At 31.3% G+C, this 24,127-nt stretch overlaps 4 protein-coding genes across 4 annotated transcripts in view; 3 read left to right on the top strand and 1 right to left on the bottom strand.

Moving 5' to 3' along the window:
* The window catches only part of HELRODRAFT_66405 (hypothetical protein), a gene marked incomplete at both ends in the record, with an annotated part of 15,083 nt that extends 4,851 nt beyond the window's left edge, over window positions 1-10,232 (top strand). The window contains 11 exons of the mRNA XM_009020949.1: window positions 1,337-1,428; window positions 6,164-6,331; window positions 6,446-6,559; window positions 6,687-6,844; window positions 7,112-7,256; window positions 7,476-7,608; window positions 7,748-7,815; window positions 9,148-9,249; window positions 9,578-9,688; window positions 9,793-9,870; window positions 10,047-10,232. Coding sequence (XP_009019197.1) covers window positions 1,337-1,428; window positions 6,164-6,331; window positions 6,446-6,559; window positions 6,687-6,844; window positions 7,112-7,256; window positions 7,476-7,608; window positions 7,748-7,815; window positions 9,148-9,249; window positions 9,578-9,688; window positions 9,793-9,870; window positions 10,047-10,232 — 1,355 coding nt within the window. The remainder of the gene's footprint in view (window positions 1-1,336; window positions 1,429-6,163; window positions 6,332-6,445; window positions 6,560-6,686; window positions 6,845-7,111; window positions 7,257-7,475; window positions 7,609-7,747; window positions 7,816-9,147; window positions 9,250-9,577; window positions 9,689-9,792; window positions 9,871-10,046) is intronic.
* Window positions 10,233-17,988: 7,756 nt separating this feature from the next.
* On the bottom strand, window positions 17,989-19,299 carry HELRODRAFT_160950 (hypothetical protein; the record flags this gene model as incomplete). Its single annotated transcript, XM_009020948.1, has 2 exons — window positions 17,989-18,127; window positions 18,983-19,299. The coding sequence occupies 2 exons, from the start codon at window positions 19,297-19,299 to the stop codon at window positions 17,989-17,991; spliced, it is 456 nt and encodes a 151-aa protein (XP_009019196.1).
* Window positions 19,300-20,007: 708 nt separating this feature from the next.
* On the top strand, window positions 20,008-21,116 carry HELRODRAFT_160949 (hypothetical protein; the record flags this gene model as incomplete). Its single annotated transcript, XM_009020947.1, has 3 exons — window positions 20,008-20,073; window positions 20,453-20,618; window positions 20,896-21,116. The coding sequence occupies 3 exons, from the start codon at window positions 20,008-20,010 to the stop codon at window positions 21,114-21,116; spliced, it is 453 nt and encodes a 150-aa protein (XP_009019195.1).
* A 193-nt stretch (window positions 21,117-21,309) lies between these two features.
* Window positions 21,310-23,762, top strand: HELRODRAFT_160948 (hypothetical protein; the record flags this gene model as incomplete). Its single annotated transcript, XM_009020946.1, has 7 exons — window positions 21,310-21,403; window positions 21,614-21,797; window positions 22,055-22,190; window positions 22,490-22,882; window positions 23,000-23,239; window positions 23,328-23,555; window positions 23,625-23,762. The coding sequence occupies 7 exons, from the start codon at window positions 21,310-21,312 to the stop codon at window positions 23,760-23,762; spliced, it is 1,413 nt and encodes a 470-aa protein (XP_009019194.1).
* Window positions 23,763-24,127: the final 365 nt, after the last annotated feature.

Genomic DNA, 24,127 nt, shown 5'->3' with positions numbered 1-24,127 from the left:
CTATATATGTATGACACGAACACTTACTTATTTATCTTCAATTATCTTTCTGCTTCAGTTATTTTCCTTATTTTATTTCATTAACTATTCATGTATTTACCTGCGGTGGCCACCACAAGACAAACAGTCTTATTCGGTCTCCGCATATTCAACTTCATAACTTTTATTCACTTATTTGATATGTTGTTGATTATGAATAAAACTTTGAAAATGAAAAAATGAAATATATATATATATATATATATATATATATATATATATATATATATATAACTCTATATAAAGAAAATAAATGAAAAAACAGACATCTATCATTTTCTCAGCGATCAAAACACGAATGATGACTCAGATTGTCTCTGTGAGATGAACGATGATGACAGTGATGGAGAAATTCTCAATAATATAAAATTTACAAAACCCAAAAACACTAACAAATGTAAAAATTATTCTTAATAATAAAAAGATATTAACTAACAACAAAACCACAAATCAACTTTGCAGTAATAACAATTATAAAGTTTTTTCCTCTAATCATATCACAGAGGAAAATGCCAATGACATTAAAATTCTTCTGTGGAACGTAAGAGGGATGAAACATAACCTTCCTGAACTACATATATTAATTCAGAAGTATAACCATCATATAATTTGTTCACAAGAGAAAAAAACTATTGAAAACAAACAGATAAATTTTAAAAATTACTCAGCAGCAAAACAGTCTCACCAATAAAGACTAATCCCATCAGCTGGAACATCCATTTTTGTTCATCATAAATTGTTTTTCATTATTTTTTTTCATCATTTTTGTTTATTTTTGTTCAATTATTTTTGTTCATCATAAATTATCATTTCCATATAATAACAGAACATCACTTGATAGCCACTAGAATAACATCCAATAAAACAATAACAATACGTATATAACCACAAATATGTTAATAATAAAATCCAAAGATATAAACCAGGTACTGCAGCAGATCCCCAAACCATATCTTGTGTTGGGAGATTTTAATGGACACAATCAATTATGGGATGTCCAAGTTCGAATGCACTTAGTAAAGAATTAGAAAAAAATATAATTGAAAATTATATGTGTCTCATTAAACCAACACTATCAACAATTTTCCATGAGCACTTAAATACTTCTTCTATGATTGACCTAGCCATCTCATCACCATCCCTGTATTTAGATATAGAATGGGAGGCTGAAGAGGATCTCTATGGCAGTGATCACTTTCAAATAATATTAAAAATTAGAAATAAACATCCTATAGTTAACGAAAAGCAATGGTTAAATTATAACAAAACTGACTGGCATGAATTCAAAAAAAGACAGAAGAATTGATGAATGGTTTTGAAATAATTGATGATGAATCAATGGACAGATGGATGGCAATAATAATCGCAACTATAAAACAAACTACCCCTGTAATGCAAAATAAAAAGGGAAAGACAATTAATCCTTGGTTTAACAAAATATGCAAAAACGCAATAAAATCAAAACAGAAGGCAGTTAAAGCAATTAAAGGCAAATCCATTCAATCAAATTTATAAATTACAAAAAGTTAAAAGCCGAGGTTCGCAGAACAGTAAGAGATGAAAAGAAACGTTGTTGGAATTCTTTTATTGAGGGTTTGTATGGGAAATGATCAGAAAAATAAAAAATAAAAATAATGATAGCAGAATTATTAATACTATACTTTTAGTTCTGATAATGAAATTTCAAATATTTTAGCCAGCAACTTCCATAAAAATTTTGAAATTCAAAACAAGACTTTTGCAAATATTAATTCAAGGGAAGAAGACAACGATTTGGATTTGTATTAAAAAGAACAAGAATTTTATAATTAGTTTTTATTTCAGCATATTTAGTTTTTTTGTCTGGCGTCATAATAATCGAAGCGATCGGAGACCATATAATTAACTGAAATAATTTTTTGAATAAAAACAAAAAACTACTATTTTACCTGAAAATAATAAAATAAATTGAAATGAAATGAAATTTTAAAAAATTCCGAAACCCAAAAACTGATCTAAAAAATTTTTAAATGAAAAAAATTTTATATGCATGAAGTCTCTCCCCATTTCAACCGGGAGACTATGTGTACCTGAGGTTTTTGCTCTTGCAACAGACCCTTAGGCAAAGATTGTTCTATTTATTTCTAGAAAAACTAATCAATCAATCAATCAATCAATAAAAAGAAACAAACCTATTTAAGCCTTAGGTAGCTGTTGATGCTAGTAGATTTTTTTTTGTAAATTTTCCGGTCCAAAAAATTAATTATTTTCACGTTTTTCATGCATTACATTAACAATGTTTTATGGCCTTTATTTAGAACCATTTTGATAATCATGAAAGTGTTGTTAGGCTGGCAGCCAATTCATTCAAAAGCGCATAGCGTTACGAATATCACCATCTTATTTTATACAAATATTAATATTGTTGGCACTGGTGTTGTGTTTTAACTCATGAATCCCTTACTGCTATGACAATATTGTTGAATTAACTTAATCTTAGATGGTTGTTGTGATGAATTCATCAATGCGCAGAAATGCAGGGCTAAATGGACCTTGCTGGGACCACTACTCCCTCAACATCCTACCCTTCCTACAACAACAGCTACCACTACTACTTCTACTTCAACTTTCACAACCACCAGTACTAACAATACTGCTAAAGGTGATTGGGATAGCAACAACAACGGTTTGTTTTTTAATGAATTATTATTATTATTATCATTATTTTTATTATTGTTGATTTTATTTCTCTCTGCGCCCATTTGAGTTACTCAACATTTTAATTAGATAGTATTTCATCATATTTTTTGTTTATGTCATTTTTTATAGTATTCATTTTCATTACTTTTAATTATCATTAATTCCATTTTTAATATTCTTATTAATATTTACGTTTTACAGTTTGGTTACCTTTTTATCATTAAAAACACTAACAGATTGGAATTGTTTTTTAAATTTCCTACGTTTAGTTAAATTGCTTATATATTCAAAATGATCTTAACATGATATATATATATATATATATATATTAACATTTATATGGTATTGTATGAATTCTACCGATTTTCTACCGAATGGTCTCCTTCCAACATTTACGCGAAGCTACAATTTGGCAGAATTCATACAATACTGTATAAAATATGGTCTCTTTCCTATATATATAAATATATAAATATATATATATAATATATATATATATATATATAAAAGAGTTCAAAAAAAATTATCATCGCTGTGGTTCTTCTTGCTTCTTGTGATGATGTTCCATTTGCAAGTGATATTTGCGCTGTGGATTGTGGCGTTGGTATCTACAGTGTTGGCACTGTTGTTGTTATTGTTGATGCTGTTGTTGTTGTTGATGTTGTTGTTGGTGTTGTTGATGTTGTTAGGGTTGTCACTATTGACGATGTTCCAATTGCAACTGATATTTGCGCTGTGGGTTGTGGCATTGGTATCTACAGTGTTTGCACTGTTGTTGTTATTGTTGATGCTGTTGTTGATTTTGTTGTTAAGGTTGTCACTATTAGTATAATTGTTGTTTACATCATCAATATTGTTGGTGATAACATTGTTATAATTTAATTATCAACAAACATCATAATTTATTATAAAAATAGTATGTCCTCAATCATATAAAACAGATGAAAAAATAATGAAAAAGATAATAAATAACAAAGCTAAAGTCATAGATACAAACAGCTCAATAAAATTAAGAATTTACTACTTGAACAGGAAAACATCATCTCTAATAATAAAAAACAATTCCAACATTAAACCTTCCTCGGACAAGAAATGTAGTCATTTGATTTATTCATTCACATGTAAAATTGGTGAGTGCGTGCATCAAAATTCTGAATACATCGGAATGACTACAACAACATTAACGAGAAGACTAACTATGCATGAGCAACATGGAGCTATAAAAGACCACCCAATTGAACAACACAACACTATTATAACAAGGGAAATTTTAGACAATAACACCAAAGCAATTTATTACAACAGAGAATACTTCAAATTGAAGATAGCAGAATCAATTTTTATAGATAAACGTAAACCAACAATAATTTTTTAAACTAAATAATACCAATATTCTTCCAACAAAGAAACACATGATTAACTTTAATTCTAATTTAGTTACAATCAAAGTTGCTGTGAAAACAAAGACTCAAAGACGAAACAATACTATATAACTACACTGATGATGACAGTTAATGCTGAAAATAGCTCTTCTGTAGTAATAACGTTATTAATAATGTTTTGTCAAAAATGTCAAATATTAAAAGTTTTTTATTTAACCTTAATAAACTTCAGCAAGATGATAAAAGTTTCGTTAGAAAAATTGAGAAACTCAACTACAAGTTGAATAATGCCGAAAACGCAGTGATCTTTATAAATAATTGTATTTATGATAGTATATTTATATATATATATATATATATATATATATATATATATATATATATATATATATATATATATATATATATATATAAAAGGCATATATATATATATATATATTTCTTCAAAGACACAACAAAGTAAACAGAAAGATATTTGTGATAGTGCCTTAACTAAAAATTGTCAAAAATATTTCGTTGAGACAACTAAAATGACCAAACTTTTGCAAAAATATAGACACATTGCATAGTTACACATATATAAATTATATAAATATATATAAAACATTATTCTAAGTTATGATAGTGGATGACAAATTATAAAAAATATATATACATAACGTGAAAGTCAGAGTAACGAAAAATATATTCATACATACATACACACTTACTTATTTAACCATATATATACATACATACATATATATTGTTTATTGTTTATTTTCTTCAAAGATACAAAAATAAACAGAAAGAAAAACTCGTAATAGTTTATTAACTAAAAATGTTCTACAAAGATTCAATGAGAAAACAACAATGATAAAATTTTTGCAGAAGTATACAAACGCATTTTCTCTCACATATAAACACCATCTGCACAGTTACAAAAATATAAAAAACATTTTTCTAAGATATGATCGTAGGTGGCAAATTGATGAAAAATATACATACAAAACGTACATAGTCAGAGTAACGAAAAATGCCCGGTTGGATAGTCCGTAAGCACAAGGATTCATGGAGGTTTATAAGCACAAGCAACAATTTTGAGATTTTTTTAAAATGATGCCAGATTATCGATGTTTTTAATGCTGAAGGGAATCACACTGTTCCATAATTTAGGGGCAGTATGAGATATACAATTGTTTCCCAAATTTAATCTAGATGTTTTTATATGGAAAGTATCATTTTGCCTTCTAATAATTGATTTATATGGATTTGAATAATGGAAGAATTCTGAATAATATGGAGGTAAAAGATTTCTTAAGAATTTAAAAGTAAATAATGTTTGAAGATAGAAATTAATTTGATAAATTGATAGAATTTTAGTCTTAGCAAGAAGTTTTTTGGTATGATCGGTTTGTTTTAAATTAAATATAATCCTTATAAATATAATCCTAATCCTTTAAAATACATGAAAAACTGTGAATTTTTTTTCTAATTTCCAAAATATGTAACGACCATGACAGATTACTTTTGATATATACATCTAAAAATTTAATTGTGCTACATTTCTAAGAATATTATTATTTAACTTAAGAGAAAAGTCTTGAATATCATTGGTAAGTATTGTAGGAACAAAAATTGTATAGCCTGATTTATCAATGTTGATGATTAGCTTGTTGGCCAAAAACCAAGCCTCAATTCTCTTGAGATCGATATTAATTAGCGATAAATCATCAATTAGTGATTTCGAACTGTAGAAAATATTAGTGTCGTCAGTGAACATAATACATTTAAATACTATAGTGTACCTAATATATATATATATATATATATATATATATATATATATAATTAAATGCTGAATATTCATAATTGAAATCTTACTTTTAATATAATTTTGAATCCTAAAATTTAGCCTCTTAATTGAAATTCCTGAAAAGTATTGTGAAGTTTATATTAATAATCGCGATTTTTGTGTAAATATTTTATCATTTTTATTAGTACTAATCATTTGACATCTGACACCACGCATAACTTTTTCTTCAATGCACTTTTTTGTCTGCCCCACATTCACATTATAAGAGAAGTGCTGGCCCAAGAACCGAGGTGGACATCAGATCTGCGTGAACAGTGTGGATGGTGCCTTGTACATGTTCGGTGGCTGGGATGGTCACAAAGATCTCGCTGATTTCTGGATGTTCGACATCAAGTGCCAGTCTTGGAAGTGTCTTTCCCAAAATGTTACAAATGAGGTAAACGTTGTGTTTCAGTTGCGTTGAGATTAAGCTTGTTGAAGTTATGTTGAGATCATTTTGAGATCATGTTGAGAATATGTTGAAAACTTTATTGATGATTTTGAACCGCAGGGTGGTCCAACAGCGAGGTCCTGCCACAAAATGTGCATTGATGTGCAAACAAAGAAGATTTACATGATAGGAAAGTATCTGGAAAATGACAAGAGGGCATCTGAAAATCTTCTTGTATGTTTCGTAATTATATCCACTTAGATGGAATTGTTCACATTTAAGTCCCTTTTCTAAACAATCTGTTATTTTTTAGTTCTGAGTTTTTATTACGTTTTCATTTATGATGAATGAACACGAACAGAGTGATTTCTACTGCTACGACATAACATGCAACACGTGGGAACTTTTATCTTCGGACACCAGCAGTCAGGGAGGACCATCACTTGTCTTTGATCACCAGATGGCCATCGATGATGAGAAGAAGTTCATTTACATCTTTGGTGGAAACAATTTCATCAGGTTCAGTTGCGGCTTGAGTTTATAACTCTGTAAACTATTATTATTAGTCTCACTTTGGTTGTAAAATTGTGTACTATCTTAGTGTTCAATTTGCTCTCGTTCTATTTTTTATATAATGAGTAATGGAAATGTGTTATTATTTCTTTCTTTTTGATTTGTTAATCAATAATGGTTGTAATAATGCGGCTGATGGGTATTATTGAATCTTTTATATTATATATATTCACAGCTTCAATATTAACATGCGTAGATCTTCATTTAAATCAGTTTGAGTGCTTGTGAAGACAGATCGGTCCATCCTATCTTCATGTCCATTTTTGTCTACAACATATCAAAAAGGCAGTGGCGACAGATCGAGAAGTTCAACAACGTACCTCTGCTTAGGACAGGTCACTCCTTGCTTTTTAGTTCTGTTAGTATGAAACAACTGATTCCTTTTCTGTTCTGTTGCGTTTTTGGCGAGATCAATAATTTTCAATAAATTCATTTTCGGCATTCACTGTTTAATTCAACAAACCCAAATATCATGTTGAGTGATTTGTTGTTTTTCAAAACATTTTGTTCATGCTTCATATCGGTCACCTATTTTTTGTTACTGAACACTTGATATACTTTGGATCTTAACTGACAGAAACTAAAATGTTTGTTCCTCTTTGGAGGCCACCATCAGCGCTACCCCACTAACGACTTCCACGTTTTCAAGACAACCGAGGATGGGGACCTCGAGTACTTGCACCACTTGACCACCAAAAACTTTTTACCTGGTTCAGTCGTTTGACTATTTCAACGTTATTTAAAAAATAATTATTTTTATTTACTGATTTTTACTGATTAATGTCTAAATAAATTTTAAACTAAATTTAAAATTGGTCTTGAAAATGATTGATGCTGCTTACCTATCAGAATCGCTCTGTGGATTCACCCATCGCTCAACCATTGATTCCGATCGTGATGAAATTTACATAATTTCTGTAAGTTCATAATTCCTAGCATGTTTGCAGCGAAACATGATTGAAGTGATTGATTGGACTATGGAAGGAATGGCGAGCTCGGTTTTTATCTTTATTTTATTTTCTACCTTCCGAACCCTGACACTTTTTATTCAAATATAAACGCTTGAGCTCGGAAGATGCAAATTAAGATAAGAATCAAAAGAGGTCGCCATGCCTTTTGTTGAATGCCTATTGATATATATGTTACCATATATATCTCCATATTTTATTCTTTTTGATGGTTAGCTACATATTAAATATCCAGTAATAACATATAAATATTTACACTGGGGTTTATAACTTTACTTTTTTAAATTTTTATATTTCTAATGCTCTTTTTGATGAATCTTACCTTATTTTTTGGTGTAGAATGTCTTCAAACAAAAAATGTCGTCTGTAGGTTTCTAGGACTGTACAATGGAGTTTACGGTAAGCTGACTGATTAAAAAAGATTTCTGCAGAGCTGCTGAAGATTTGAAAGGAGCTAAGCTTTACTTTCCTTTCTTAGGAGCAAGTTTTAGCAAGGTCGACAAACTCATAAGTTAATTGAAAAAAATTAAAAGCCATCTTATAAAGAATTTTAAACATTTATTTCATCTTTTAATGTCGAAGCGGAGAGAAATTTTGTTTTACGGTGGAGACAAAGAGTTTTGCCGAAAGTAAATTAAACCAAGAGGACGAGTAGGATGCACTACTGAAACGACACGCCCTACAAAACGATCAGGAAGCTCAACAAGCGAAGTTCAGAAATTTGGTATTGGCGCTAAAACTGAAACGACTAGAGCAGTAACGATGCTGAAAGTGCAGAAGATCTTATTCCACAAACAAAACTTTGGTATGAATATTAATCGATACAAGCTAATAAACAGCAATTTTAAAATTGAAATTTTCTTTGTGAATTTTTAAATCATTATATCGATGGTAGCAAATAACTTATTCATACCATAGTTCACTGTTTACCACCGCATTAAGGAATAATATAACATATAACCCTACCGGAGCTAAATTTATCATCTTCTCGCTCTCACTCTTTCTTTTTCTGTTACAAATTTTTGTGCTGAGACTGCTTTTATTTTGTTTCGGTATTTTTCTCCGTTAGCCTTAACCTTTTCTGACTACTTCTCAGTCATCTGCAAAGTACAGACGAATCTCTAGACTTATCTGCGTACAGATTTGATCTCTGAGCGTTTTGTAAAAATAAATTAAGTTTTTTTTTAAATGAATGGATAAGAAACAGTAATAGAATGTTTGTTGAAAAGAATAAATGAAAACATTTTTAACGTGAAGTTTATTGAACTGAATGATTGTCAGGGCGTGAACAAGGATGCAACGCACCAGGAGAGGTCCAGGGAGTTCAAACAGAACTCCTTGTGGCTCTACAACATTAAGAATGGACTGTGGTACGTTATTGTTGTTGATGTTGGTTGTAGTTGTGAGAGTAAGGATGGTAGTAAATGGCAGCAATGATAATTGCGACAATGAACGTGAGGACATTATTATAATTGTGAATGTAAGCGATGTTGAAAACAAACTAAAAACACGCATTTAATTATAATAATACATCAATTTTATTAGAATTTTTGTTAGTCTTTTTCAACATGTTTCACGTTTATTTTTCAAAATACATGATCGAGGATAAAAACGAATTGTACTATGTTAGAAATACTGTTAGTGGTGTTAACACGATGATTGCATTGTTTTCAACATTAGGGATTGCGTGTACAATGATGAAAGCATTCAGAAAGAGATGCAACAACAACAACATAATTCATCATCGTCATTATCATATTTGTCGTCTTGTTTTCCAGTGCCTAGATTTGCTCATCAATTTGTTTATGATGTCGTACAGAAAGTTAGAGTTGATTATATTGTTTTATATCTTATTCATTTTTTTAAATTTATCAGACTAGGATTTCAAAGTCTTATGAGAAACAAAATAAAATAAACCAAATGCAGGTGCACTACTTGTTTGGTGGCAACCCTAATCAAGACATCATTAATGACGTTCGACTGAATGATCTCTGGATGATGAGGGTGAGCATTCATTTTGTGTGTTGTAACATTCTTGTTGTATATTTTATTTAACATGTAGTGTGTTGGAACATTGATCTTGTGACATTTATGTTGTGAGTTGGAACATCGCACTGGGCATATTTGGAGTGCATGTTGCATTTGTACGTTTAATTGATGCAAACGCCTTAAAATTGCAGTTGACGCACGTGGATAGAGTGAAAGTGAAAAAGGAACTGCAGTTGCTCGTTCGGGAGCACAGGTACATCGAAATGACCTACCATGACAAGACGTCTGCCCTCAACTACCTGCAGAATGAACTTCGTCAACTGGTTGACTTAACCGACAGGGAACAATTAGAAAAGGTTTCAAACATTTTTTTGTAATGCTTAAATTGCAATTTTTTGCTTTTGTGCGATACTTAGCTGTAGGTTGATAACTCCAGCATTCACTCTCTCACATCATTTTTTCATTGTTTTTCGTTAATTACTTTTATTAAAATATTTAAATAGGATGTTTGATCCTAAAATCTTAGGCGAGGAAAGCCGGTTTCTTAATTAATCAAAATTGTTTGATGAATGGGTTTGTTAAACTTATTAAAATAATCCTATTTCAAGTTTAAACCTCGTTTAAAATAATCATCAATGTCGATGTTGAAAGCATATTCCGTGATCCAGAAATTTGCTCGAAATGTATGCTGATAAGCAGATGGGAGTTTTTGAATTTTCCTTAGCAACAAAATATGCATTCAAATGGCAAAAACATCCATCTTCAACAAAATAGCCCGCGATTGGTTATTAAAAACAACACAGACGTTACTAACAACGTCTGTCTCCAACCGGAAAGTGTGTTTTGGTTAGCGATAATAGCTCAAAAGCTACCGGCGGTATCAGCACAAATTCCAACACGATCTCTGAATTTGTCGACGATACAACTAACGACTTGATTCTAATATTTCTGCATCACTTCAATGCCCCTTGGTTGATCATACTTCGGACGCAGCCTCTTCATCGCAAGTTTTTAATAAATCAAACATTAACATGGATCCAGATTGTAACATTTTTAATTCGTTACAACATCCCTGTTCTTATTATTCGGTTTTTTAACAGGTTTATTCATGACAATAATAAAAAAAATTATGAAAAGGATACCTAAAAAAGCGATGTCTTTAATTAAATTAATACCCCGCCAAAAATATAAACTCAGTTCAATTAGTTCCACTAAACTTCGACTAAAAATAAAAATTTTTACTTAGATTAAACGACAAAAAAATTTATATATATATTAATCATGAAAGGCTATTCAAATAAATCTTTAGATTAAGTTTAAAAACACTAAAAGTTGAACATTCTCGAACATAAAAAGGAAGCTGATTTCAATTTGAGCATTCATAGTAACAGATGGTTTGCTCGAACATCTCACTTGATGAAGTTTTAAGTCGATCAACGATCTTGTTCCAATCCTCTCGTCCACCTTAACGAGGATTTCAGATGGACATTAACAAGATTTCAAATAATTGACTTCCTAAACTGTTAATATTTTTAATTTATTAAAAATGTCATTATTGTTAATATTGATAATCTAGCCAATATATTATATAATCATTATTGTATTCCTAAATTTAATCATTTTTCAATACCACACATTAACTCGAGAAGTTTGTTTAATAAAGTTTCTAAAGCAACAAATGGAATCTAATTGAAGAAGCCTTGAACAAGAAAAATACTGGATCTTCAATCACAAAACTTAAAATTAATAATCAACTTATTGACTACAAACAAGATATATGTCATATCCTGAATAGTCATTTTGTCAATGCAGCCAATGAAATACTCGACTCAACAACAACTAAAACTATTCCATTATCTTCTATGCCTTAAATTAACATAAATGTTATCTCCTTACATAACATTGACATTTACGAACTAACCCCAACTGTTTCTAAAATGAAAGGAAAGAAAAGCTACGTGGACGACGGCCTTAGTATGTTTCTGAGTAAGATCATAATCAAAAATTTAATAGAACTTTTACTACATATTTTTAATTTATCACCAAGTATAGATATATTTCCTGAATATTTTAAGACATCAAAAATCATCTCTGTCCATAAGAAAAAAAGCAAAGATGTTAATAATTACAAACCAATATCTCTTTTGCCACCAATATCAAAAATTCTTGAAAAAATACTGTTTAATAGACTATCAGTAATTATCAGTATGGCTCTCTCCCTAAGTTCTCTACTGAGTTGGCCGTTCTGGATTTTTCCCAAAATATCTTTACTCATTTACTCGATAGCTATATTTCTAGATCCTTCCATTTAAATGATTTACTCGACAGCTATATTTCTAGATCCTTCCAAAGCTTTCAACATGATTGATCACAATATACTAATGAATAAATTTTATCATTATGGTGTCCGAAAAATCGCTCTTGATTGGATTGGCAGCTATTTAAATTCTCGTTATCAATATGTTTATATTGATAATTTTTGTTCTTCTAAGATCTGAATAATGAAAGGAGTAACACAAGGTTCAATTCTACCTCTGTAATTTTTTATATACTAACCTCATTAGCAATGTTTCTCCATCTACCAAATGCATACTAAACTCGGACGACACAAATCTACTTTTTTACTCCGGATAATATCCGATGCAATAAACATACGGGACCTTCAATATGGTCTAAATTTATCCCCGTTGATATATCAAATTTGAATATGCAGTATTTTTTTTTAATTTGCGAATTTGCTTTTCACCTTAGATCCCGACACCTTCTTTTTAGCCTAATGTTCTTACCTGTCTTTATTTTATTTTAATAATTGTTAGTTATGTCGAAGTACTGACTTGATATTTTCTGTTTTTGTTTTTTTTTTAATTTTTTTATTTACATACTTCATGTCGTAGTTAAGGGTGGTCTATCCAAGAGTTATATTGTTAACTTGTTTGGCTTTTCTTTAAAAAGAAATGAAATACAAACTATTTTTTAAGGATATTAAGCATTCTGATTTGTCTTCTTTGTCAACTTAAACCATCGGCCATCTCTTAGCCATTTTTATAGAATTTTACCAAATTACCTTCATGTATTTTCATTGGTAAAATAAAAGTTTTATAGAAATATTTCAATTATTTTTTTAAATTATGTAGATTCTTGTGACACTGCCCTCCAACAATTCATTTTTTTTTCTAAAATTTGAACATATGCAAAACGTCATATCTATTGATGGCCAGCATATCTTCATGAAATTTTGTGAACGCATAAACGACAAAATATGAAAATAAGTCAGAATTAATGACCTGGATCTAATTTTTTTGCAAAAACTCCAAAAAATAATTCACGGATTACAGATTTTTTTTTAATATTTGACATTTTTGAAGCGGTGTAGCTCAGAAACTACTCAGAAATAGAAGTACTTTAATTTTAAAAACTTATTTAAACTTACGTAACCTTATTTAAAATGCTAAATTTAAATAGAACATGCATCAAAGTTTTTGAGCTATAGATGTTAAAAATGACAAAACAGTAAAAAACTGATTTGAAAAATTTTCATAATAATTGAAATATCTTTACAAAATTTACATTATATCGATAAAATATATAAAGGTGCCCACACTTACGATAAAATATTTAAAAATACTAACACTTACGATATCATAAAATTTGGAAATGGTAAAGCGTAAAGTTTATTAGAAGTTAACAGAGAATAAATGACCAGTGAAATTTAATTTTTAACCAGTTCGAATCTCTGCCATCCATCCTCTTCAAAACCATGGAGTACAGTCTTGATAACTCAGATGCTGCCAAAAGTTCGTTCAAATCCCTTTTTAACTTTTTCTTATTTTTTTGTATTTTTATAATTTACGTTGACTTGTTGGTCGTTCATTTTGACAAGAAATTTATAATTTTTTTCTAGCAAATGTTCAATTTTTATTTCTCTCAAAAACTAATCACTTTATTTGCCTTTTAATCAATCAGCCATTCATCACAAAAGCACACACACACTCACGCAGATATAGAAAAGAACAGAATGGAGTTACTGAAAAAGATAAGTGGCTACCTGCCCGAATCGTACAGGGAACCTTCGTTGGACCTGATGGACCTCATCCCCGCAAGACCTTTTGACCCAATCAATGCTTTCCATCTGTAGTCCCATTTGCCCTTCCTTCAATCCAATCAATACTCAATAAACCTCATTATTTGAATTGTTATTTGTTTGCTATTATTATTTTTATTGTTATTTTTTCTTTATAAATTTATTTGTAAACTTTCATATTTTATTTTATTCTTATTATTTTATTATTGTTGTTTTTCTGTATTCTTGTTGTTGTTAGCTGAATTAGGTTTTGATCCTGGTTTGTTGACTTCTTGCCGGTCAACCAGTGCTTCTTCAGATTAGACTAACATTTAATTTTGCCTATTGACAAAGATTCAGTTTTTGAATTACTGATGTTTTTAATAATTTGAAATGATACTAATTTTGAGATTGAAACCTGCTTTGCATTAATTGGCGTGTTATTCAATTATGCGTTCATTGCGTTAGTTTCAGACGTCCGGTCATTTTCTTTTTGATTGATTGCTGCGTGTGAGTGAAACATTCATCCTTTTAATTTGCATGTTTTTATTATGAAATGAAGTTATTATATTTATTATGATTATTATTTACAATACTTTGTTTCTATCACACTCATCTTAATCAGATTCGTTGGCACTGCACTCACTCACTTGTGATATATTCATCTAGTGATAATATCGCTGGTGCTGTAATATGAGAGTTTGCGTTAAATTGTTGTATTGAAACATCCCATTTATCTATCGATTTATCTATCTTTCTTTATGATATATATCGGCTTCGATATTATTCAATGTGTTTTCACGTGCTTACCTACATGCATGGACGTCACACACACCACACACACAAATTATAATTGTTCGATATGACATGAACAAGGAATGGTTTTTGAAACTATGGAGTCTTTTGTCTCATGAGTTGGTGCTATGTGTGAGGCAATGTTGCTGTATGTATTGTCGTTATGTGCGTGTGATTTAAGTTTTATGTATGTATGTATATATGTATGTATGTATGCATGTATATATGTATGTATCCTATCGTATCGTCTCGCAAAACCGGTACAGCGCATCACATGAATTGACTTCAGATGCGCTTGTATGTATGGATGTAAAGGGTGTAATTTGGTGTGTATTTGTTGTAAGTATGCGTTTATGTGTCGAGTTTATGTGTTTGTATGTGTCGGTTTTTAAACATGTTTGTGAATTGATATCTTTAAATGAACGTCACCTACATGTGAATGATGAAAACTGTGTGACCTCACTGGCGATGATTGGTTGCAGATTATAGTTTGACGCCTGTGACGATTTACAATATGCGTGGGTTGACGGGTTAGGTTTTGACGATGGCGGCGATATTAATGGAGAAACTGATAATTGTGATAATTTTACAATTATTATCATTCATTATCGTCGTAAATTAGTTTTTGTTGATTTTTATCAATGCTGACTGTCGTATATAATACCATCGGTATAAATTATTGTTAGGATTAGTAGTTTCTCCAGTCGTTCGCATTCGCCGCATAATGTACAGTTTCTTTCATTTTCTTGGTTGATTTTCCCATTGCTTATTGTTGTCTGTTTTATTATTATTTCATTGTTGACAATTCTACAGGCCTTTTTTGTAGTTATTAAACATCAAATCAGAGAGAAGAAACAAAATTTATAATCGATTTTTAAGTTTTCATAGACAAATTTATTTTGTTTAAATTGAAGTATTTATCATTGGAGATATAATAGTTATCCTGAGACTGTTTATCCACAGTATTACATGCATGTCGACAGTTTTATTTCAATGTTCAGCTTAATTAAATTTCTTTCCTGCATCAAATTGCATTTGAATGGTGCTTCTTTATTTCGTTCATTTCCTTTATTAATTATTAGTTATTTAATATCATCTTTTATTTGACGGTTAGTGCAGTGTTATTGGAAACAAATTGAAAGTTTCGTGGACCAGGTTTTGTTTTTTTATTTTATCGTGTCTCTTTTCATATTAACAGTGTTGCTAAAAATTCCGATAGATGGGAGAGGTTGGCTTGGGATTCATTTGTATCGGCTGGTCGATGTTGGGTGAATTGACCCGCCCCTGTTCGTCGAAAACGCGACTCCAGTGCAACCAAAAAATTTTCATTTTCATCTAACTATAATAAAAAAAAGTTCACTTCTCCTTCCTACTCTTCTAGTCCTTTTCTGTTGCTCCATTATTTTTATCTAGGACCGTTTATTGTAATTTGATATTGTCTTCCTGATTCTACGCTGTATCCCGTCCTTCAACTAAATGTTTTAACCTCGTCTAGTTACTCAGGCTTTTATATTTTCTCATATATCTCCAGCACTGTATCGAATACAGAATAATTGTTAAAATTTGCACGTCAATGTACAAGTTTTAAATTAAGTTAATTATTTAATAATAGTAATTATCAGACATTTTGTTCAGAGGATCAGCAACACACCAACGTGCTAAATATGAAGAAACGTGCCAAACGACGCATCACACACAAAGCGTGTGATAGGCGGGATCTGTTTGTCACAGCTGACGGAGTTGAAAAAATATTTTTTTCGATAAAGTTGCTTGATTATAACCGTCAATTTGTTGTCAAAAATGAAACCCAAGTTTAAAACAGTATGTGGGGATCCAGCAAATAATTACATGAACTCAGTCGTGTTAGCTCAGTCGTGTATTGTGTTGTTATTACACGGTGGCCTCATTCGAATACTGTCTGTCTGAAACTCAAAGGCTATTTATCGCCATGCGTATAAGATGGTGCTTGCCTGGTGTAGATAATACATACTTTGTGGCATGAAGGTTTAAATATAGGAATGATATGTAGGCGGTTTTTCGTATGTCAGAACACCATAGTAGAAGGCTAAAAAAAATCTTTATTATATAGGTGTCATCATGTATCATGTGCATAAATAGTTTTGTGTAAATTCAACGAGCAGAATACCGAAGCCGTCCAATAAACGTATTAATATCGCTAAGCTACTTGCTGCTGGGCTGAAACAGATTGTGTTGTGTGATCGATTTCATAAAAACTCAAGCAATGCATGTGCGTGTGTGTGTGCGCGCACAAATGATTCTTGTATACAATTATCATACGTGCTTAATTTTCGATTGTATGCCGATCATAATCATCTCTTGGTGTTTCCTGGACAAGGAGTTAATAATTTTTCGTATCAACTATTTGTGAGAAAAATTTTATTTTGACTTTTTTACTAGTATTATTATTTTTAGTTTGGTTTAATAAAATCAGTTTAAAACTGCATAACCAAATCAAATATTTTTATTTCCACCAAGTATATAGTTTTAATTTTATGCCCATGAAACATGAATGAAGATAAAGAATTAATATGCGACCTGGGTAAGTTATCAATCGATTAAATTAAACAATTTCCGTTGTTTTAGTTACAACTTTAACATTGTATATTTAGGTAGTCTATATATTTTCTTGACGATTTTTCAAACATATGTCATTATAATAGTTTGTTGTTCGATCATTTTTTAGTGGTGTGGATACTTGAACATGATTGGTATTGTTCATGTTTGTCCATTTGTATCATAGAAACCTTAAATGAAGGACTGACGACACTCATGCTCGGTGTTTCGAACTTGGGTTCATCGCGAAAGTTGGGTTCACTTTGCATAAAAGTCAAACCTTTTTACCGAATAACGTAAAACTTTGTATGAACCATAGACACCTTCAACAAAAGTGTTTTATAGATACAAACTTGTATATATTAAAATATTTTATTAAAAATGGAATACATTTTGTAAACAAATTTCCAACTTTTGCTGCTGTTTTAACAAAATCTCCTAAATTTTTTATGATCTGTTGCAATTTCGTTAATATTAGTAAAAATAGTGTGCAGCTTAAATTTCCACCATACTTTGCCGGAACCACCTCTAATAACTAATTATTAATTAATTAATTAATTATTATCAATTTAATTATTAGCAATAAAATAGCTGTTTTCAAATTTTTTATTTTTTCAAGTGTCACAACTTTAGATTCATTTGAAAGTTTTTCCTGTCGTCGTAAGCAACCAAACTCTTTCTCCCGATCGCTCTTAACAAGAACATCAGCTTTCATTAGCAATTGAAATTCTCTCGTGACCACCAGGTGCTACATCAAACTTTGCAAGTTGCTGTAGCCATTGAACATTGGCACTTGCCTGAACGTCTGCGATATCGATGTTAAAATTTTCACCGCACCGTTGCCTGGCAATAGCAATAAATTTTTCTAAAAGATTCTGACTAAATGCTGAAGGCAGCACATACAGAAACTGATGACCAGAAAGAAGTACCTCGCCAGCATTGGTGTTGAATTTAATCGTCGCTAGAAATTTGTGAGCTTGCATTGTTGTACAGCAGCCCCATTACGACAGTTTGCAGTGACATCCACATGCCTAAGAGCTTCTAAAAGCAGTCACACTGGAACTGCCATGGTGGTTTGGCGACGTCACGAAGTTTAACAGCACTGTACCGGTTTTTGATATACATCATCTAAAACCACGTGCTTACATGATTTATGAAACGTACTGTGCCTTTTTCTACGTGCAGTTTTTCTTTCAAAGTAAGTAACACTGATACTTTCTTTTCATGGAAAGCTTGGCAAACCAAAGATAGACTCTGACGTTGCAGGAGTTTGGGATGTACTGATGTGTAAAAAAGTTTAGTGAAACCTACAACGGTCACTCTGTTTTTTTGTTACAACGCTTTCACATCACAGCAGTATGCAACAAAACTCTGACCATTTTCAGTAAAATGTAGATCTTTTTGTGGCTCAGTGATTTGGTTATTTCAAATGTTTTTGAATATATGCGCAAAGTTATACGATTTATGATTGAATCAAAATCAATATTTTCAGCAAGTTGTCGTTCAATTGCAATTAATGATAACCCAGATAATCTCTCATTGGTTATCGTTGATCTTAAATAATTTTTTATAATTTTTAATTTACTAAAACTTCTTTCGGCTGTAGAAGATGTTACTGGCAGTGTCAAGAATATTTTATACAAAATGGAAAGATTAGGAAGAGCTGGAGCAATTTGTTTACTAATAAGAAAATGTAACATTTCATGGATTTTAAGATCTTCAGGTAGTGATGAACGTATAGATTCATAAACATTTTTCAAAGTTTCATATTCTAGAACAGCTTCATTGTGGTTAATATCATTATCATACATTGCACACAATGTTGAAAAAGCTGTGTTATCTGCCAAAAATTGGGATGGATCAAGACAATGGAAATTTGCAACTATTTCACAAAAATCATGAAAACGTTCTTCCAATTGCATTAAAAGTGTGTCTAAAGTTGCAAAGTATATTTCATTTTTGAACCGTTTGGCTGGATCATCTATCCTCTCATCTTTGCTGAGTTCACCAGGCATTCGTTTTTTTTGGATACCCGTCGTTCTTTAAAATCTGTTTCTATCTGTATATCAGAATCTGAAAACTCTTTCTTTATGTATGAACTGACAAAAGAGTTCAAACTGTTGAATGCTTCATCAGTCCTCATTTCAACAAATTTGTTTTTAGTAATATCAATCAAATTCTTTGCAAATGCTACATCAATGTTATTACTTTGTAAATAATTAGACAAAAAGTTAATGTTATTCAACACTTTTTGTAAACAAAACATCAGAAAAATAAAAGAATAGTTAGTCAACAAACTAAAAAGTCCAACAGCTTCTGCTCGGACACTTCCTGTATAACCTTTTTCTCCATAATTAATATCTTCTAGAGTTTCCAAAATAGCAGAAAATGATTTCACATTTTATTTTTACAGATAAATAAAGGGGCGCCAATTTTAGCAAAAGACCGCGCGGGGGGGGGGCGACTTGCCCCCCCCGGGCCTATGGTAGATCCGCTACTGAGAACAAGGATAAAACAGAACAGCGATAAAAGAGAACATTTATTTTTGAGTTTATTTATTTTTCAGCACTTTCATTTATTTAATTGTAACGGTAAGTTAAAAAGCTGTTTTGTTCTGTTATATCCTGTTCTATTTTATCCTGTTTTTATTTATCTTTTACTTTTTTTTATCACGAAACCGAAATATTGTGACGTGAAAGTTTAAATTTCAGTCGTTTAAAGCCATGGACCAAAGTTTTGCTACGATTCGTTATGAACAAATTTTAAAATACCGAGTGCGAGCGCCACAAGTCCTTAATTTGTGGCGTCTATGATTTTTATACAGCAAAAATTGCCGGCGTCAAAGTTAACTGTGCGTGCGAGTTAAAAATTAAAGTTAACTTTCGCGATTCCTAAATTGAAGAAATTAATTTTTACGCTAAAATAAGCGTCATCGTTGATTGTATCCACGTTGTTTATTAATTAATTGTAAAAAATATGTACCCCACTGATTGTAACGTACTCTTTGTGAATGAACCGGAATAACATTTATTCATGGTAGTTAGGAGAATATGCTCACTGAAAGAGAGTGGCAACGAACCAGCTCTAACCCCTCTTATGTCTCCATCACTGTCCCCACCACCGCAATCATCACCGCCATCATTAACGTTTCCATCAATATCAATGAAGGCCGCATCAATATCAACACCACCACCGCCATCGTTATCATCATCACCACTGGATTTGCACCCCTTACTCTACCAGCTCTTCCACGTTGGATGCCGCATGTTGGATCGCAGTTTGGATGTTGTCTTCAGGAAGAGCATGAGAAACATGCTCGTCACTTTGAACGAGAGTATGTCTTTTTCACCATTTTCTTATTTTCATTTTCAGTCATATTCATGCCCTTCTTCTTGCTCATCATCTTTTTCACTTTTTTATTTTCTATTTTATCTTCTTGTCCTTTTGTTCATTTTCTTGTTTAACTTGTTCATCATCTTATTCATCATCTAGTTTAACTTGTTTAATTTATTGTTCATGTTCTTGCTCTTTAATCATTTTGTTGTTCATGTTTTGTTCAACTATATAATTAATGGAATCAATTGAATCACTGAAATTAATCATCAAAACAGTTTTTACTAGTTATTATTTCTTCGCAAATTATATTTTTCAAGAGTTTCTACAAGCCCAGATGAGTAAGTTTGAAGGAGCAGAATTCTTGAGACACTGCAGAAGAGATCTGATAGACCATGTTATGGATATTGGGAAGTTTGTAAAATCGTACGACGAACCCAAGTTTGATGTGACTGCCACTCAAGTTCTCATGGATATCAATCAAGAACTTCGTGAGTAGTTTGAAAAAAATTCCTTATTGAATTCAACATTCAACAATGAAGCTGAATGAATGAATTAAAATAAAAATATTATTTAATTGACCATTTTCATTAATAATATTTTTAACGTAGAAATTACATTTCAATTGGCAAGTAATTTTGCTAAACTTGTTTGAATAAATATTTTTCATACATTCTAATTAATCTAAAAACATGAACGCAATGAAAGATAAGTTGAACGCAAAGTCGCAGTACACGTTTGAATCATCTGAAAAAAAGAGCAAGAGCCGTTCACTGACTATCGAAGGTTTGATTCGTTCGATAAGAGGGCATGCAGGCACAATTCAAGTCCAAGATTTTGGTTCCTTACTTTTGCCTATTTCAAAGTTAACGCTAATTTATTAATGAATTTAAAGTTATTGATTCAAATAAAAACGTACACACCTAACATTAAAATGCATCCAAGAACGCTTCATTTTATTTGCTTTATTTAACAGTCATTTGAATTTATTTATAGATAATCACACGTACAAAAGATTAGAAGGATTGGTGAATAAACTGAAAGATAAAGCATTAAGCGGCATGGAGAACAAAATGCTCTGGTGGGATCTGGTTTGTGAGGTTGAGCAGCTGGTGGATGCTGGAGAAGAGGTTGCATCGTCATGCCGCTTGTGCCATATAAAACTTTCAATCGGTCAAAGGTTTGTTTCTGTGTTTCATCTTTCAGAATTTTTTTTGAAGTTTTTTAAATTTCAGTTATCTGACAAAAGGAACATATTTTTTGTTAATAGTTGTGCTGTACATTTCTGCGAAGCATTCAATTACTTGAAAATATGAAAAATTCAGCAACTCCTCATTATCTCATCAATTTATAACTATAAGTAATGCGTTTGTCTCAATTGAGAGTACAACTGAATTGTTTGCGGCTTGATGATTCAAATTAAAAAAACTAATTCAGACAGAAAGTTCGATACCAGTTGAAGCACGTGAGGCAGTTGTTATTTGCGTACCAAGAGTGCATGCAGAGGGTTGCTTCTTTGGATGTTGACTATACCGAATATCTTGATCAGGTCTCAGTTCTCCTTATCAACACGGTTTGTTCGCTTAAACTTCATCGTTTATTTTGTAGAACGTAAGTTCCTTTTTTTAGAGAAGCAAAGAATATCAAAATTTATCCAATACATTGTTGGCGCATTCAGTTTTATTGTTTTTTCAATAAGATGTTTTCATTGAGGAAAAGTTTGGACACTGAACTTTGTTTGTGGAACCCAGTGCCAAGAAATGCGTTTTGCGGATTCACGTTGAAAAACGGCAAAAATTGGGTTATTATATAAAATAATTTGATTACCCAACTGCTGTTCTCACTAAAATTACATGTTTTTTAAACTTTCAGATCAACCATTTGATGAAACAAGTAGAAATTATGACACAAATTTTCAACATGTCACCAGGGTTGTTTAGCAACAACAACAATTTCCGCGCGAACTTCACATCATTGCAAAACTGTTGCGAACAGTTGGCAACTAAGACTTCAATCGAGCCAAGCTATATGAAATGGCAGAACTGTGTTTTTTTAATGTTCATAATTATTCACAAATCTTTTAAATCACTATTTTTGTTAGTTGATGCTTCAGATGTGGCGAACGTCAATCTTCTCAGTGATTGGACAAAAACTGATGACATCATCAGACAACTCTGCAATCATATTGATGAAAAAATATTTGAACTGAAGTACAGTTTAGACGAGGAAACTGATGATGGTACTTCAAATTTGGTGTCTGCCGAGGTAATTTATTTTCGATCTTTTTGGTGGTCTGCATGTTTAAACATCTGAAGCAGTTGTTTTCTGTGTTCAATATATTTAATGTAAATCGACTGTCTTAACAAATATAAACACTAATAGAAAATTGTAGCGGAAAAACTGATGCTTAAAAAAGGATGGACTGAAAAATTGGAAAAAATAAAAGCCCTTCTCAACGTTTACAAGTACCACTCAACAACATTTTTACCGTTGCCTCCGCCTGGTTCACCATCCCAATCTCTGTTGACCATCTCTGCAGATCCACCACCTCAATCGTCATCATTTTGCTACCCCTTCGACGAAGATACTTTCAAGTTGACAACTTTAATTTGTGAAATTCTTGTAAGTTGAATCCAAATTTTTGGAAAACTGTAAATAAATATGAAAAGTTATGAAAAAAATATATAAAACACTTGCAATTTTGTTTCAGCTCTCAAAATGCGACAGGCTGATGCTGAACGATGTCGATAAGAAGTACAACGGGGAATACATGTGTCCAACATTACCAGAAGCTGAAAACAACGACACAGCTTCTACTCATCACATTAGTACGGCAGAAGCAAGTAAAAATAAAAACGAAGTACTGGAGCTGCTGGCTGATATGAAGCTCAATGTCAACAAATTTATCAATGATATGAGGTCAGCAGGAGAGGATAAAGTTAGATACTAATCATGATTGCTAATCATCAAAAATAAAGCCAAATGTATTGTTTCGTTCACTCTTCAGGTTGAACCCGAACTGATCGTTTGGCTTGATCAAATGGTAAACAAAGACATGAAAATACTGGACAACAGTTTCACTGACATGTCCTTTCGAAATGAAAGTACAACAGAAGTCAACAACGGAAGAAGCATGAACAAGTAATTTCATCATACCGAAGTTATTAACTTTTGCAAATTTTATAGTTTTAGACGAAATCCATAAATATAAAAACTATTAACAAACTTCGCCACTTTTATCCCAAAGTTTTAGATTTTAGAAAATATAGGAAATAGAGACACGTTGTTCTCTAGGATTTTTGAGAGCATAAAAACTTGACACACATAAACACACGCACCAAATAAGTCAACAAAATATGAATGTGTTAATACCTTTAAATAAATAACTTGAAGTTTGTCATTTAAATCATTTCAAATGTGATTTTATTTAATTTTTTGTACTGTGTGTTTTGATTTTAATATTGATTATAAATTCAACTTTTGAAGAGTGAATATGATTTTACGCAACAC

The sequence above is a fragment of the Helobdella robusta genome (assembly GCF_000326865.2).
Source record: "Helobdella robusta unplaced genomic scaffold HELROscaffold_3, whole genome shotgun sequence".
NCBI classification, from domain to species: domain Eukaryota; kingdom Metazoa; phylum Annelida; class Clitellata; order Rhynchobdellida; family Glossiphoniidae; genus Helobdella; species Helobdella robusta.
Note: the sequence above shows the minus strand (reverse complement) of the source record. Positions and strands in the feature narration are given on the sequence as shown.